The 17,101-nt window shown below is 38.0% G+C and overlaps 1 protein-coding gene across 1 annotated transcript in view; it reads left to right on the top strand.

The window, feature by feature from the left end:
- The window catches only part of MAP3K15 (mitogen-activated protein kinase kinase kinase 15), a 65,592-nt gene that overhangs the window by 15,067 nt on the left and 33,424 nt on the right, over positions 1-17,101 (top strand). Inside the window, exons 5-7 of the mRNA XM_009884838.1 lie at positions 687-855; positions 2,160-2,266; positions 16,693-16,863. Of these exons, the coding sequence (XP_009883140.1) occupies positions 687-855; positions 2,160-2,266; positions 16,693-16,863 (447 nt within the window). The remainder of the gene's footprint in view (positions 1-686; positions 856-2,159; positions 2,267-16,692; positions 16,864-17,101) is intronic.

Here is a 17,101-nt window from a genome sequence, read left to right as displayed (position 1 = left end):
CTTCCAAACTATAGGCTCCATTACCTGCTCCAGATAAAGTTACCTCTAAGTAGCCTGTCCATGTCGTTTATAACTCTTATACTGATAATGTATATATGATTTTATATTCTATAAAAGCTCTGGTGTTGCATTGTGCACTGATGTTAGTGTAAATAAGATGCGCTTACTGGGGGATTTTACATAGATCCTGCCCACGTATTATGCTCATCAAACAGATTGCAACTAAATCGGCTTGTGATGGCTTGTTTTTCTTTTAGTTTCTTTGTTTAAAAGCATCTTACCTCCTCTCATGATAAAATCATGTTCCTCCTCTTTATACCACACTGGTCTTTCCTCTCTTTGTCACTTTATTATCCCAATTGCTGCCTTCTTTAGGTTACAGATACAAGTCACTACTGTCATGGTCAGTAATGGGGCAGAAAAATGCCCCAGTTTTACTGTGTTGATAAAATTGTCTCACAATCCTTATTATAAACATATTGATGCATAGTCCCACAGTCTGAGATGGTGCAAGGTGGAATATGTATAATGACTTAATGAAAAACGTGGAAACATTTGATGTGCACCTCAGTCTGAGGAAGTGGTACTTTTTATTAGAAAGTATGCTTTTTATTAGGAGTATAACTATGTTTCTTAAGAAATATCTAACAGTTGTCTTCCCATATGTCTACCTTTTATTTCTTCAGTGCATATTATAAAGAAACACTGCTAAATGATATTAGAAAAGCTAGAGAGAAGTATCAAGGAGATGAACTGGCTAAGGAGCTGGCCAGGATTAAGCTTCGTATGGATAATACTGAAGTGCTAACTTCTGACATTGTCATAAACCTGCTTCTTTCTTACAGAGATATTCAGGTATGTTCCTAAAGACTAAGGAAGATTATTTTACCACGGGATTTTGGCTCTCGTTTGTTCTTCTATACTTCATTGTTTGTTAAACAGTGATTCAAAGCTGACACTAAATTGTTACATTGTTTAACAGTTTGATTTGTCTGTTGGGCAACTTATGGGGCTTTAGGCTCTTATTTTTTTTGCCAATGATTAAGACATACAGATAAGGTGACTTCCTGAGGTCTCCTTCTTTGTTTTTAATAATTTTTAATGTCCTGTAAAAAAAAAAAAGAAAAAATCCCTAACCAAAGCCAGATGTTTGCTTTTCCCTTCCCTCCCTTTCCTCCTCTGCCCCCAAAGTCAAATATATTTAAAAATGAAGACAATGCATTTGTTGTGACCATTGGATTCGCCAGAGGTGTGCAAATTGAGAACTGTCATTCAAAGAAACATTGCTCTGTTTTTAAAATATAACTGCACCTTTTTTTCTTGATTTTGTTTTTTAAATAAGTTTTGCTTTTGCTAAAACACAGCCTGTGTACTCTATTTCCAAACTGCCCATCTGTGTGTTTGACATCCTTTTTAAAATATACTTCCAACAATTCTATGGATTTTTTTTTTTTAACATCAGGAGCTATGCTGGTTATTTCATAAGTATAGATGGGTTGTGAGAGCAGTGGGTGACCACATCCTCCTGCATAACCCAACTTCCCATTCCAAGATGCATATTTCCCTGCAGCAATCTATCCAACTTCATTTTGATCACCTCTGGTGATCATTTGCATTCTTGTGAAAGATCTTCTCCATTGAGAAATGTGATCATCTGGAAACGTGTTTTGAACAAATTAAGTAGTGTGAGGCCTTTTGTGATGTCAGTAAACTGGCATCTTCAGCTATGTATATGTGGGTTACCCCTGAGAAACCCAAATGAATGCACAACCGGCTGACATACTGCAGAATGAACTGTGCTCAAGTCTGCAATGACCTGATGAAGCGTCATTCATCAGAAGTCCTTAATAAGGCCTGAAAGAGCCAGACTCGTCACCTCTCCTCCCTGGTGCTGGGATTGTAATTGATCAAACTGGACAGAAGGATTCAGTAATTTGGGCAATAGTAGCATTGAGGTGAGGAAGAGCCAAGTACTGACATAGATAGACAAAATCCCAGTTTAATTCCTTGCACAGAGTTTGTGGCTGTTTCACTGACTCTTCTAGGAACAGTCAGCTGAGATATTGTCTAGCAATCATGATACCTTTTAGTTTAGTGACGTTTTCGTCTGCTTTCAATTTCTTTTGTTTTCTTTCTTTTCTTTTCTTAATTCCTACCAGGACTATGATGCTATGGTGAAGCTGGTAGAAACACTAGAAATGCTTCCTACCTGTGATCTGGCTGATCAACACAACATTAAATTTCATTATGCTTTTGCATTGAATCGGTAAGGATAATTGTTTGGGGCTGTTTCATTTTATTGCTGTTCTGTATGGGCTTACGTATAAATTTATAGTGCAGATAATTTCAAATTCTTTTCCCTTTCTGTACGCACTGGTATTCACCACAGTTATCTTTCCTTGATCCCATAGTTCCTGTACAACCAGGACAGCTTGTAACTTTTGAAATCATTGTTTTCCAACAAGCAGCATTTTGTCAACAACCTGAGAGTGGATCTGTTCCAAAGGCCACCTGAGTAATTGTGAAAGACTTCAATGATACCAATTGGTTCTTGGTCAGGCTGAGATTATTTATTCGGAGTCCCCAATTATTCTGAACATCTTGAAAAGTTTAGCATAATAGAGTGAGTTATTAAAGTAATAGGTAACAAGCACTGCTTGATCCATGAATACACATTCATGGTACAGCTTCCTTGAAAGGCTGAAAGGTAATCTGGACCTACAGGCACATTGCTAGATGAGGAATCACAGAAATCTTATTGAACTCTTCTAGTTAGCTACAGATTTCTGAAGTGCCAATGTACAATAGTTACTTCATTTCGAAAGAATTTATATTAAGATTGTATTGTAGAAAATAGATCTTATACAAATGAAATAACATGTAATAATAACAGTAACTGGTTAGGTGCAATCCCCATGCTATTAAAAATTGTGACCTGCAATCTAACTAAAAATTAGCCCTGGGCAGCATCAGGATGGCATATGTCAAAGGGATTAAGAACTTAATATTAGACCTAGAAAAACAGTTTCTGTGGCATTTTGTGGAAAGTGGTAATAAGTCTGGTGCCATTTGACAGTTTCATGAGACTTAGGAGTAAATGTAAAATCGTTGCTCAGAAAAATATCACTGCATCAGTTCTGTGTTAAAGAATAGTCTTCTAACAGCATTTTATAGACTGTGTTCTCTCAAAAAAACCCAGAAAATCATTCTCATGCAACCGTGTGCCAGGTCATACACATAGGAACCAAAAATGCAGTACATGCCAACAGGAAAGGTCATAGAAAACAGTGATTTTTGAAAAGGATCTGGTGGCTTGTTAACAGACTGAGCGATCATCTGAGTGATGCAGTGGCAAGTAGCTTGAAAGCATCTTTGAAAGAATGCAGTAGTGAGTAATACCGAGTATATAGAATATTCAGCGTAAGCATCACTGATACTGCACATAATTCTAATGCCTGTGCTTTTATGACACCTAGCTATAGAGATGTTTGTGAAGGGTGGAATTAAACCTATTTAAAATTATTTTTTTATTTAAAAAAGAAAAAATAAAACCAGTAAGTTCTGAGAAGTGAATTGATTACAATGAGAATTACCTCTGTGAAAAGATATGTATCAGGTGCCAGATAATGCCCAAATCTCTCACAGAAAAAAATAACTAGACCCATGTTTGGAACCTTAACCTAAATTTAGATGATGATGAAGCCTTTTTAATAAGAATGATAAGTGATTAATATTTAGCTGTTGGTACCAAATATGTGAATATAGTTCCTACATATAATTCAACTTAGGTAGGGTTTTTTTTTGAAGACTGGAAGTGAACACTGGGTATCTTGATTCTCTACTCCTGATATCATAGATCATTAAATTTTAGCTGATTAACCATCTACCGAGTCTGTTAACTTGTTTTGCTGAAGTGTTTCCTTCAGAAAATTTTGTTCTGAATATATGAAGACAAGAGAGAATCCATTTATATAACTTGCAGTTTGCTGTGGTATTTATCACACCTAACGAAAGATAATTTTCTCATTGGGCTGTTTAAAAATAAAAGGAAGAAATGCACTTTTTGGTGCATAAAATTTTTAATGTACAACACAAGACAGTATTTCAAAGTAGAAGCTAGTGTTTTGACATTGCTTGTGATTATGTAAATTATAAACCATGTTCTGTATAGTTATTACTGTTGTTATTGAATGGTATGGTCTACCACCTTTTTCCCCTAACCCCTAAAAACTGCAGGCTTGATTTTATAAAGCTTCTGAAATTCAAGTCTCCTTAAGATATCATACTGATGTCTTGAGAAGTGGTTTCAACAAAAAAAGAGCCCTTTTTTTTTTCAGAAGTTGTTTGTCCAACTTTTTATTATTGTAGGAATTTGACTCAAAATATTTAAATTTGCCAGTAAGAATAATGCTAGGGTCGTGCCTTGTCCTTAGGAAAATATCCAAATTTGATCAGTTTTTAAAAGTTTTTCATTTAGATGTGCATAATAAAATCAACAAGCTCCTTTACTCTCTCTGTCTTCAAACTCGGTGTATTTTGAGCAGCATGTGAACCTCATGCCATTAAATCCTCTGTTTTGGTAATGCCAATACTACCCTGGTAAGGCAAGACAAAATGAATTGCTCATGAACTTGCTTTCCCCATCAACAGGTTTCATTAAATTGATCACTATCCTGAATCAGCATGACTCTCCTTGTGTTCATCTGGGAACATTATACATTTCTATGGAAAAAAAATTTCAGAAATAAATGACCGTTTTTCCATCATAAGAATGTAGATTTTAGCTTCTACAGATTTTTTTTTTGCCTCCTTAAAACAAAGTGATGGCCAAAAGTCAAACATTAAGACTTGAACCTTTTCAGAACAAATCCACTTAGTTCAAAATCACCCCTAAAGTGTTGCTTTTAGCATCTTACTTCCATGGGATTTTTGAATCACTTATTTTTTCTGTTCTAAAACCAAATTATTTTTAGCGAGTTCTATCAGAATCTATTTATAAAAATACAGAACAATGTTTTCACTTAATATTCTATTAATTTCAGCATACAGAAGAGTATTAATGTTGCTCAGTACAACTGATTGAGCCTACCAGGAACAAAATACATCATAAGGAAAACAGAATTAGGAGCTGTAAGAATATCTGACCTTCCAGAAGTTGTTTGCTTAATTTCATTATGAAAGTGTGCCAGAACTGGAATCATAATCAACAGAGAAAGTAATTTATTAATTTCCTCTTGGACTCTCTAACTGAGTTCTGTTGGCAGTTAATTTTACTTAGCATTTTCAAGTCAGTGTTCTTCTAGTGCTGCATAGAGCTAGCCAAGTGGTAGAGGATTGCTTCTGGGGGCCTCAGGTCTTTGCTGGTATATCAGGTGGTGACGAGCCCAATCTGAACCACAGTTTTGTGCAGTTCTGGGTCCAAGTTAACAAGTTGTGCTAAGGCATGTTTTCCTTTAGACTCAGCACTGTTCCAGCCTAGCTGCATGTATTCTGGTTCAGAGCCAGCCTGGGCCTAACCTGGCTTGGATCATGAGCAAAGCAAGTCTGGGCCTGCCTGCAGAGTACTGTGCAGAAATGTATTAAAGCACTTACTATTACCATACAGAGGGGAGGCAGACATTTTCTGGTACCTTGATTCACATAGCAGGTTTTTAAGCACAGCCCATCTCTTAGATCACTGTCTTCCTCCATGGTTTCCATTTCAGAGCAGACCATTGAGAGCATCTTAGATTTGCCATGTCTTCTGTCTAATAACAGAGTCTAATAACAGATGTTTGCGATGACGGGCTTGTGCTTATTTCCAAGCCAGGGCCATCTAAATAGGTCACCCTCCTGGCTGCTTGTTTAGAAGTCCTAGGGAGCAAAAGGCCATTCCTCCACCGGTGTTCTAAGCTAGTTAAGTTTGAGTCCATACACAAGCAGAGCAGAGTGCTCTCTTTTGTACAGACGTGGGTTGGTTTAAGATGTTTGTTGTTGTCCCCCAGCTGAGATTTAGGTCTGATTGTATCTTAATTTAGGCATAGGATGGAAGATAGCTTTAGGTATAAGTTCAGCCCAAATGTGCAACATGAATGTTTTCAATATTTGTATTCACAGCTTTGGTATGAAGTAAGATGCTGTGTAATTGAGGGCTGGGTGTTTCAGGGGTAGGTGGCTGTTTGCTTCAGTCCATGGGTATACCTTGCCTGGGAGGCAAGCACTGCATAAGGTGAAGATGAGGTATGGTAGCTTGCATGAAAGGTTGTTCTCATAGTTCCAGATCCTTGAAAGCTAATAATTTCTGAATTAAGGCTGCCATTTTATTTCCTCTGTCTTAAATGTGTGTCTAATTGAAGGCTGTCTGATTTTTTCCCTCGAGAGCTTTGCCTGGTGTGGTGCATTGGAATAGCTGGAGGTCAGCTGGTCAGTGTCTCAATATTTTGTGTCGATCTACTTGTTAAAGATGTAACAGTGCTGTATGATAAATAAATACGCGTTTATTATATGGCACAGCCCTCCATCCCACACATGAAGTATCATTAGTTCCTTATGGGTCCTTTGATGTTTATTGTTACAATACCTGAGTAATTTATCAGCATATCATGGAGAAATAGAACAGTGGTGTTTACTTACATTTACAGATGTGGAACCAGCACACAGATGAAGTCCACTTATTAAAAGTTCTTCGCTTGATGTGTCTACAGTGTGATTTTTCTTTTGAAGTATAGAGCATGATGAAACATCATACATAAGTACAGCTGACCTGCTGGAGAGCAGCTCTATGGAAAGGGACCTGGGAGTCCTGGTGGACAACAGGATGACCATGAGCCAGCAATGTGCCCTGGTGGCCAAGAAGGCCAATGGCATCCTGGGGTGCATCAAAAAGAGTGTGGCCAGCAGGTCAAGGGAGGTCATCCTCCCCCTCTACTCTGCCCTGGGGAGGCTGCATCTGGAGTATTGTGTCCAGTTCTGGGCTCCCCAGTTCAAGAAAGACAGGGAACTGCTGGAGAGGGTCCAGCAAAGGGCTACAAAGATGATTAGGGGACTGGAGCATCTTTCTTATTAGGAAAGGCTGAGGGACTTGGGTCTTTTTAGTCTGGAGAAGAGAAGATTGAGGGGGGATCTTATCAATGCTTATAAATACTTAAAGGGAGGGTGCCAGGAGGATGGGAACAGTCTTTTTTCAGTGGTGTCCAGTAATAGGACAAGAGGTAACGGGCACAAACTTGAACATAGGAAGTTCCATCCTAACATGAGGAGGAACTTCTTTACTTTGAGGGTGGCAGAGCACTAGAACAGGCTGCCCAGAGAGGTGGTGGAGTCTCCAACTCTGGAGACATTCAAAACCCACCTGGATGCTGTTCTGTGCAACCTGCTGTAGGTGACCCTGTTCTGGCAGGGGGTTTGGACTAGATGATCTCCAGAGGTCCCTTCCAACCCTGACCATTCTGTGATTCTGTGATATTTAAAATTCCCATTGTCTTCAGCAATAAATGTAAATGCACTTTTATTAATTAGTCTTCAGGCTCTCAAGCTAGCGCTCCCATAAAATGAGGACTGCACATTTCTGTGGCAAGTCTTTGGGTGAAGTGACCTGCTTAAAACTAGAAGTTAGTCATGCAGGATGGCCTTCGGCTGCCTCAGTTTCATAGTTGTCCTTTCTCCTGCAGCTCTCAGCCTCTACTCTACTTGCATCCCATCTCCCGAGGCAGGTGCCTCAACACTAATAGCAAATGCAAGTCCATGGCAAAACCTCACAGTAAAACCAGCTCTTGTACTAGCTGAGCAATAGTCATGTTTCCTTTAAACAAAAACCACAAACAAACAAAACAAAAACCACACAAAAACCCCCTCGATCACACAGTAAAGTTTTACACTGGCAAGTACATATATGGGGCCTGAATTTATGTCGTAATGATGATCTGAATTTCTGTTTTTTTTCCGAAATTTTGAGGTTTTTGCAGTTTTAAAGAGTGTTCCTGCGTGTTGTGCCATGGTTTGCATGTCACTGTGTTTTTTACCTTTGTCCACTCTGCTTTCCTGTGTGAGTTACAGATATAGTTCATGGGACTGATTTACATTAATACTGTTAGACTTAGGACCTGGCTCTTGCCAGAGGAGCTCCTTCTTGTACTGCTCTTACAGCTGAGGTCTGCCAAGTGCTTTTATTGATGAATTTCTAGATTCACACACAGAGGTCAATGATCCTATTTTTTTTTTGTGGAAGTTTTCACCCTGGGATTTGATATCTTACAGAATCTGAATATGTGAACACATCCAGTTACCCCTCCAATAAGTAATTTGCTTGAATACCTAGTGCAATGGCTGCCTTTATTAATGAAAAGAAGGTAGAAATACTACCTGTGTGTATCATATGGAGTTAAAACTGGTTCTCTGGTATTACAGCTTTTTTCTTCCCGTTTTTCTTTTCATTAAAAAAACCCCAAGATTCTTCTCAAGGGAGATAAAGATATATAAAGTATTTTAATGTGCTTCTTTAATGCATTATATATGCCTTTTGTGTTTGGAATCACAATATTTCAGTATTTTAAAGTATCATGTGGATTAATCATAAGCAACAGTTAAATTTTTGATCCATCTGGAAAAAAACCCAAACCAAACAGTGAAAGAAGATCTTAAAGTTTTTTTGGAAAAACCTACTATTGTTTTTACCAAGTCTTTTGTAGAAAGCAATAACTGTGATATTGCATTTAAAAAAAAGTTTATAGAATATCTTTTTTTTTTTTTTATTTAATCATTTTAGAATAAAATGAACCATTTTCTATTCTGTGTTTTCTATTGCCTCAAATTATTGAAAATCATTGAGCAAGTCACATGAGCAGTACAAATCATGATCAAAGTCAATGGGACGGGAAAATTTTGCAAACCATTTCCATGAATTTTACTAGTTTGTAATCACATTAAGAGAATAATAAGAAAGGATGCTAATTTGTTCTTTATTGTTTTGTTTCCTGTTGCTGTAGTATATATATGGTAGATAAAGTACAGATACTTATAGTTAAGTCAATTGCTAAGTGTGCTTGTCAGCTGGCTGTTTGCTTAGGATCTAGTTCACTGATTTAGGGCTAGGTAGCAAAGTTTTTGATGATTCACAGTACACTTATGTTTGAATATTTCCAATTGGCCTTATTTACCAGGACTGGAGTTACCAAGTTCTGGAAGCTTGCAAAGAGACCAAAGGGTATGCCAAATTTTGTTCAAAACAGGGTAGACTTTAAAACCAAACCCAGCGCTGGCGTGAGGCCAGAGCTGTGAAGACTTCAGTCTTTTTCCAAGGCAGTTCTATCTTCACTTGTATGAAAGATGAAGGCAGCTGCAGTCATTGTTACTTAACTCAGCATGTTGTGTTTTAATAAGCAACATATTCCAATACAATAATAAAAAAAGGCAATTAGCAAGTGAAGGGCTTAACAGGGTGCAAGTAGAAAATCACTAGTAATTGTGAATAACAGTAGCCATAGGAAATTATTCCCATTGAAAAACACTGGGTTATTTAAAATGTTCTATTCTATGATTACTCAGATTTAGTAAAAAACACATCATGGGGTTCCTCATTTTATATGAGTGGTTTGCATGAAGCACCTGAAGTGTATATGGGGGGCCAGGAGGAAGGAGGGAACCTGTTTTTTTCACTGTCATATCTAACTGGAAACTTGCAAATTTAGTTGTAGTCTCAAAGCCTGGTTAAGGGTAATGTTTTCCTCATTCACTGTTTCAAATATTAAAGGTTCTACAATCTAATGGCATCCTTGGTGAAATGTGTCTTAACTTACAAATTAGTTTCTTGTTTTAAGTGAGAATGCAAGTGTAATAACTCCAGTTCAAATTAGTTGTTGTATTACTCAATAATTAAGGGTTTTTTTAAATCTTTTTCACTGTAGATTTCTGTACAGTTAGTAGCAGTTCAGATCATCTGCTATGGAGTCATGCTTAACTAACAGTGTCCTATTTTTATGCAAGAAAATTCAAAACACATTTTATTATTAAATACATATCATTACTATTAGCAAAGGTATTACACATGATAATAAATGCACACCATACCTTCTATGAAGACCAGTTAATTTATGAATTGTTCTATTTACACTAATTTATTAAGTTAGTATAAGGCAGGTCATGCCTGACCAACCTGATCTCCTTCTATGATAAGGTGATCCACTTAGTGGATGAGGGAAAAGCTGTGGATGTTATCTACCTGGATTTTAGCAAAGCTTTTGACACCATTTCCCACAGCATTCTCTTGGAGAAACTGGCTACTCATGGCCTGGACAGGTATACTCTTCACTGGGTAAAAAACTGGCTGAATAGCTGTGCCCAGAGAGTGGTGGTAAATGGAGTTAAATCCAGTTGGTGTCCCCCAGGGCTCGGTGCTGGGGCCAGTTCTCTTTAATATCTTTATCAGTGATCTGGATGAGGGGATCGAATGTGCCCTCAGTAAGTTCGCAGATGACACTAAGCTAGGCGGGCGTGTTGATCTGCTTAAGGGTAGGATGGCTGTGCAGAGGGATCTGGACAGGCTGAACCGATGGGCCGAGGTCAGTGGTATGAGGTCCAACAAGGCCAAGTGCTGGGTCCTGCACTTGGGTCACAATGACCCCATGCAGCACTACAGTCTTGGGGAAGAGTGGCTGGAAAGCTGCCTGGCAGAAAAGGACCTGGGGGTGTTGGTGGACAGCCAGCTGAATATGAGCAGGCAGCGTGCCCAGGTGGCCAAGAAGGCCAACAGCATCCTGGCCTGTATCAGGAATAGTGTGGCCAGTAGGACTAGGGAAGTGATCATCTCCCTGTACTTGGCACTGGTGAGGCCCCACCTCGAGTACTGTGTTCAGTTTTGGGCCCCTCAGTACAAGAAGGACACTGAGGAGTTGGAGTGTGTCCAGAGAAGGGCTACAAAGCTGGTGAGGGGTCTGGAGGACAAGCCTTATAAGGAACGACTGAGGGAACTGGGGTTGTTTAGCCTGGAGAAGGAGAGGCTGAGGGGAGACCTTATCATCCTCTACAACTACCTGAAAGGAGGGGGGCTGACCTCTTCTCCCTGGTGAAAAGTGATGGGACGAGAGGAAATGGATTCAAGTTATACCAGGAAAGGTTTAGATTGGATATTAGGAAACATTTTTTCACTGAAAGGGCTATTAGACATTGGAATAGGCTGCCCAGGGAGGTGGTGGATTCTCCATCCCTGGAGGTGTTTAAAAAAGGGGTAGATGTGGTGCTTAGGGACATGGTTTAGAAGTGGCTTTGTCAGGGTAGGTTGATGACTAGACTTGATGATCTTAAAGGTCCCTTCCAACCTTAGCGATTCTATGATTCTAAGTTGTCTCACTGACGTTTCTTCTGCAATGTGACAGTGAGATAATATTTTTTTAAATTGTAATATGTACAGTAAACTATTGATAGCTGCTTCAAGGCTTAAATCAGAAGACAAACAAGATTCATACAGGATTACAGTGGAAAAATCAGGCTGCTCTTTTTGAATGTACTATTCTATGGGAAATGTTTTCAGAATTGTTTGTTATGGTGTAATTTATTCCCTTGTGCATTTCTCTTCAAGAAATCTGTTTGCTTATAGAGGCCTTGAAATAATAAGAGAAGATCAAATCAATAAGTCAACATGAAATATAAAGTAAACCAAAGGTGGATTCCCTTCAGCGAATTACTTTTCACTGACATACAGTTTTCTATAGTGCATAGTCTCCTCCAGCTAGACAGATGGAAACAAGGGAAGATGGAAATAAAAAGGTGAAAAAAAAGATTATATCAGCTGTTATTTACAGACCAAGTTAATTCTTGTGCCAGTGAGATCCATGCTCTTCCTGTTAACTTTGGACAAAGGCTTGGTTCACTGAGTGTAGTTCTGGCTCCTTAACCATGCCAGTGTTTTAAAGCTGGTACAAATAGCCTGTGAAGCAGGAAGAATTTTTGGTTTAGGGATGTTTAAAACTAGGACTCCTTATAATGACTGCAGTGGAGAGAAGGATTCAGAGAAGAGAATGGATTTCAGGGGGAAGAAAGAATTGTGAAGCCATGAAATCAGAAAGAAAGAAAAAAGAGATAATTTGTTTTTTACTGTAAGGCAGTATTACTCCAGGTGAGAGGCTGTAATATAAATATTATTTCTGGATGATGTTTGGTAGCTAGGAGAGAGAAACAGCATAAGGATGGCTATACTGGTTCTGGGCATAGTTCTTTCTAGCCTAGATTCCTATCTTTGACAGTGGTCAACAGTAGATACCTGGGGAAGAGTACGGAGAGAGTAAAATGTATAGCGATAAATCTTCCTAAATGCTCCCACTGCTTCCACCAGCTTGTGGCTCAGGGACTTACTGAGACCACAGTAGCAATTTTTGTGTTTGGCAAATAAATTTGGGAAGGGAAAAGGATAGATTTGTAAAGATATTCTGCTTTCTCCAAATGATGATTGATGGCTGGTTTCGTAACCTCCATCCATTAGTACAAATTCAGAGAAAACTTGAACAAACTGAAGCAAACCTGAACGAATTATTCTTGAGTTTTGGAGAGAGAGAGGCCTAGAGAATTGTGGGGGTGGCAGATGGGGACAGGACCGATATGCGAAAGGGGAGTTACAAAACTGAAGTTGCACCATAACTTGATTGTAACTGAGTTCTGCTTGTTCAGCATGTGCTTTTGTATTCCCATGCTTAAAAATTTAGTTTTGTTATATGCCAAACGCTGTCATCAAGTTTGTAGCCCTACGGAGTGATTCAGACAGGTAAAGGAGAAGTGGTTAGTGTGGCAGGATAGGAGGACAGGTGAAAGAGACTTGTGTAGACAGGGAAGTGAGAAGACTGCTTCTGCAATTAAAGCAGCATGGTAGAGTAAGCAGACCAATAAATCCCTTGGCAACATTATCAAATTGGCAAGAGAAGCAGTGAGCAGTTTCTGGAAGATGCAGACTATCAGGTAAAACTAAACTGGCAACAGAACACTGAGAGGATTTAGAGGAAGAGATTAGAGGCTATAAAGGTGACCTGCAGGACAACCGTTTTTTGGGGGAGTGGTGGTGGGGGAATATCTGTATGGTCATTTCTGTCTGAAAAAACTCAGTTTATTGAAGCTTTCTTTGTATAGAAACCATTCCATACCATTGATTGTTCTTCTCTCCCTTCTTTGATTTCTTTTTTTTTTTTTTCCTAATCCTAATGGTTTATTTTCTTTTTCAAATACAGCCTAAAACTGTACAGAAGATTCGTGTGCTGGGTATTTGTAAAAAGGCATCATGTTGTTTTTAGTTTTTACTCTCTGTCCATTTCCTTTTAATGACTAGCATTTTGCTGGTTGTGGGATTTTGGCACTGTTTCATTAGCACTAAGATATTTTCATAATTGCCCTAGTATTTAGAGGTAACTTGAAGAACTTTTTCCTCACTGGCAGTAGCTTTTCCAGTTACCATGTTCATATAATTTAGCCTGATTTTCTCTGTTTGGTTGCTGTGCAAGTTTTAGCAAGGCAAGGTTTGTTAGCACTAAGGTGTGCTAACAAAGAAACCATTGGAAAAAAAAAATAGCATTATTACCAGCTCTCCCACGGTATGTGCTTTGTTTTAATACAATTTCTGAATAAATTGTAGTAGTATTCTTTTTTTTCTAGCTCATTTACAATTAAAATATGTTTTGTAAATGTAAAACTGTATTTTGAAAGAATTTTCAGATTGTGATTAGTGATTTTAAAAACTCCTTCCCCAAACCCAGACAAGCCATGAGGATTGACTCATATTTTCACTGTCTGTGTATGCAGACTTGTTTAAGGTAGGGTCCTTTCTGTAGTAGCCTATTGGGATTCTGTTCTGGCTTATAAAACTTAATACTAATGGGATTTGCTTTGCAGAATCAGCCTCACCTGGTACACCAGTTTGCTGCATAAAGAGGACATTTTCTGCCTTCCTTCACAAGACTGTACATTGTAACAAACAGTACTTCAGCTTTCCCTGTTCAGAGTGGGTGTGGCATCTCCATCCTTGAAGGTTTAAAAGATTCAGCTTTTCAGACAAAGTAAAGCCTGACATGGTCTAATAATGGGAGATGGTCTGGCTCTGAGCAGGAGCTTCTATTAGGTGACCTCCAGAGGTCCCTTCCAACCCGCATTTGTGTGATTCACTCTACTATGGCTTTAAATGGGGGTTAGGGATGGTGGGGAAGCCAATATATTTGATATTGGGTAAGAAAAATAGAAGTTAGTGCTAGAGCCTTGAGGGTTTAAGGTAATCTCTTTTACTGTACTGATAGCACCACAGGCCTCTTTCAAGATACCTGTCAGACATGCAGATCTGACAAAGTGTGGGGTATGAAATAAGAGATTAAAATCTGTCTTGGTCCAGCATAACAGATTCTGCTTATTATCCAATAGTATATTTTCAGATTGACTTAGAAAAGTTGCTTGTAGCCTAAATTATGTGATTTTTCTGCTGTTTTTTTTTTTTCTTCTTGGTTAGCCCTCTCTTTTTTGTTTTAGAAGGTGATAACAGTACCCATATTTATTGTTATTGTAATTAGTATGTTGGGTTTGTATTGTATAATGGGCATCAAATTCTGCTGCTGTGAAAAATAGAGCTTAATAAAAGATGTCTAAACTGATTTTTGTTTAATAATATCCTCTTAGGTTAGTGTATAGTTGTCATGGGCTAAATTTTGTTTATTTTATTATATTTTTAATGGTGATTATTTTCCTTATCTTATAAGAGGTAGAAGCCTTTAATTTTGTCTTGAGTACTCTAGTACACTTTATTTAGGACTTGGTCCTTTGAAATGCTTCTAGTATTGTATTAGGTGTATATAGGTTCATCCTTTGATGTCCCGAAGTGTTAATCTGCAGAGTGTCCTATTTTAAGCAGGGTCTTGCTTTATGCATTGTATTTTTTCTTTAAAATTATGCTTTTTCAATCAGTACATAACACCTCTTAATATTATCTTTAATATTTAACCGGCTTTCATGCAAGGCAGGGTTGAGTCAAAATTTGTCTTGTCTGGGAAGCAGTGATTTTTTTTTTTTAAAATATTCTTTTTCCATGCAAAAGTGCTGTAAGTTAGGTACTAGTTGCACATTTCTTGTGTTTTCAGCAAAAAGTTGAACACACGCTGACTTCTCTGACCACATTACACCTGACCTGAGACCTGTTGGACTTACTTTTTAAGGGCCTAATTTTATACTAAGCTCTATTTACTCAACTTTTTCTGTGTTCGTATTAACAGCTGTGAAACTCAGGTACTATTACTGAGAGAATCTGGTTAGTTCAGAACAGGTTAGGTTACAGCAAGCTGACCGTGCAATGGATTTACCCCTACTTTTTAACTTCTATTTATTTCTTGTAAAACTGAAAGAAGATACTGCTTTCTCCTTGTGTGCTCATTAGAAAAGACCAGTACTAATTTCAGAACAACAATCAATCTGAAGAAAAAACGCTTCAAAAATATTTAAGTATTTGCTGTGAAAGCTCACACTCTGCCAGTGACATCAAAGGCAGGATGAAGCCTGCACAACCAGCTACAAATCTGTTTAATCTTATTAGGTGTTCTCCATCACTTAACATGCACAGAAGCCTGAATTTTGCTACAGATGTGTTGTTATTGGTCTTATTGCATCAGCTGGTTACCTGAGGAACTGAGCTGCTTTAAAGTAAATGTTAATCCTTTCAGGGCATGCAAATAATAAATTTACCAGAAACCATTATCTGCTACTGGTATTGCTGACAAAGTAATCATAGTACTTGTAAGCTTGTTCCTGGATACCTAGGAAGGGATCAAAAAATGGTAAACAGTTCTGAAAAGGGGTTGGTAAATATTTTAAATCGCTCTGGTGATTAAAAAATGTCTTGAAGATGCTATTAAACTCTTAAGCTGTGTTTGCATTACTCTCGCAAAGAGACGTTTTTGTTTGTTCTAAGTGACTTTTTACAGTAAAAAGTGAATTATAAACTTACAAAAACAACAAGGTAAATAGAGGTAAAAAATTCTGATGTGTTTAATAATGAGGAGCTGAAATGTTACTTAATCACTGATTTCTTACTGATGATTGTTAAATATTTGTCAAAAGAAACTTCATTACAGCTGTTGGTTTTCCGAAATTTTCTTGATCTGAAGAATTTTAATAAAGAAAGAAATACAGTTCAGTTTTGACCTTTTATTCTTGTAGTTCAAAGGCCCCATATTGAGCTCCATCATTCTTTTGGCTGAAATAGGGTTGACCTGGTATTTCTTCTGGTACAGCTTCTCCTGTACTTAGGAGAAGCTTAGTATTGGCTCTGGATCCTCTGGATTCAAGATTACAAATCTTGGGCATAGCTGGATGAGCTGTCCTCTCTAATGTTAAGAACAGCAACTTTTGTTAATTATTGTCAGGAATGAGCACTAAGCAAGCACTTGTTTCTCATTGCAGGATGTCCAGAGCCTATCTACTTATACAGGTAGGAAACAAGTTAGATGGCAGATTTTTTTTCATAGAGGAGTTCTGGGCTTAAGTCAGTTCTTAGGTGAGCTAGAAGTAGAGTACCATGATGGGAGAATACATTTGAGTTTTATCAATCAGCTAACAATCACACAACAGTGTAAGTAAAGTCAAGTCTGTATATAGTAATGATGGATGGGTTGTAGGATAGATGGCAGTTAATGTTACTCCACCACTTGCAGTTACTGTTTCGGATCTGAAGTCATTAATTTTATTCTCTGTATTTGATTTCAGAAGAAATAATGCAGGTGACAGAGAGAAGGCACTACAAGTTATGCTTCAAGTCCTGCAGACGTGTGATCACCCTGCTCCAGATATGTTTTGCTTATGTGGGAGGATCTACAAGGATATGTTTCTTGATTCTGACTGTAAAGATACCAATAGTCGAGATTATGCCATTGAATGGTAACAGAAAAAAAAACCCAAAAATATCTATTTAAAAACATTTTCCAACTTTTACTTCTGGGGAGAAGCAGTGCTCTAAGGATTAGAAGATCAGTTGTTCTACTTATCTCTTTTTTTCAGGGTCCTGTTTGAGTAATTGGTTTACTGAACACCAGATTTTTGGATATGTGTTTCCTTGCTTCTCTCTATAGACTATCATGAACATAGAATTATACACGTAGTTTATTGCGGGGGGGGG

This window comes from Charadrius vociferus, unplaced genomic scaffold (assembly GCF_000708025.1).
Source record: "Charadrius vociferus isolate BGI_N301 unplaced genomic scaffold, ASM70802v2 scaffold200, whole genome shotgun sequence".
Classification (NCBI taxonomy): domain Eukaryota; kingdom Metazoa; phylum Chordata; class Aves; order Charadriiformes; family Charadriidae; genus Charadrius; species Charadrius vociferus.
This window is presented reverse-complemented; position numbering and strand designations above follow the sequence as displayed.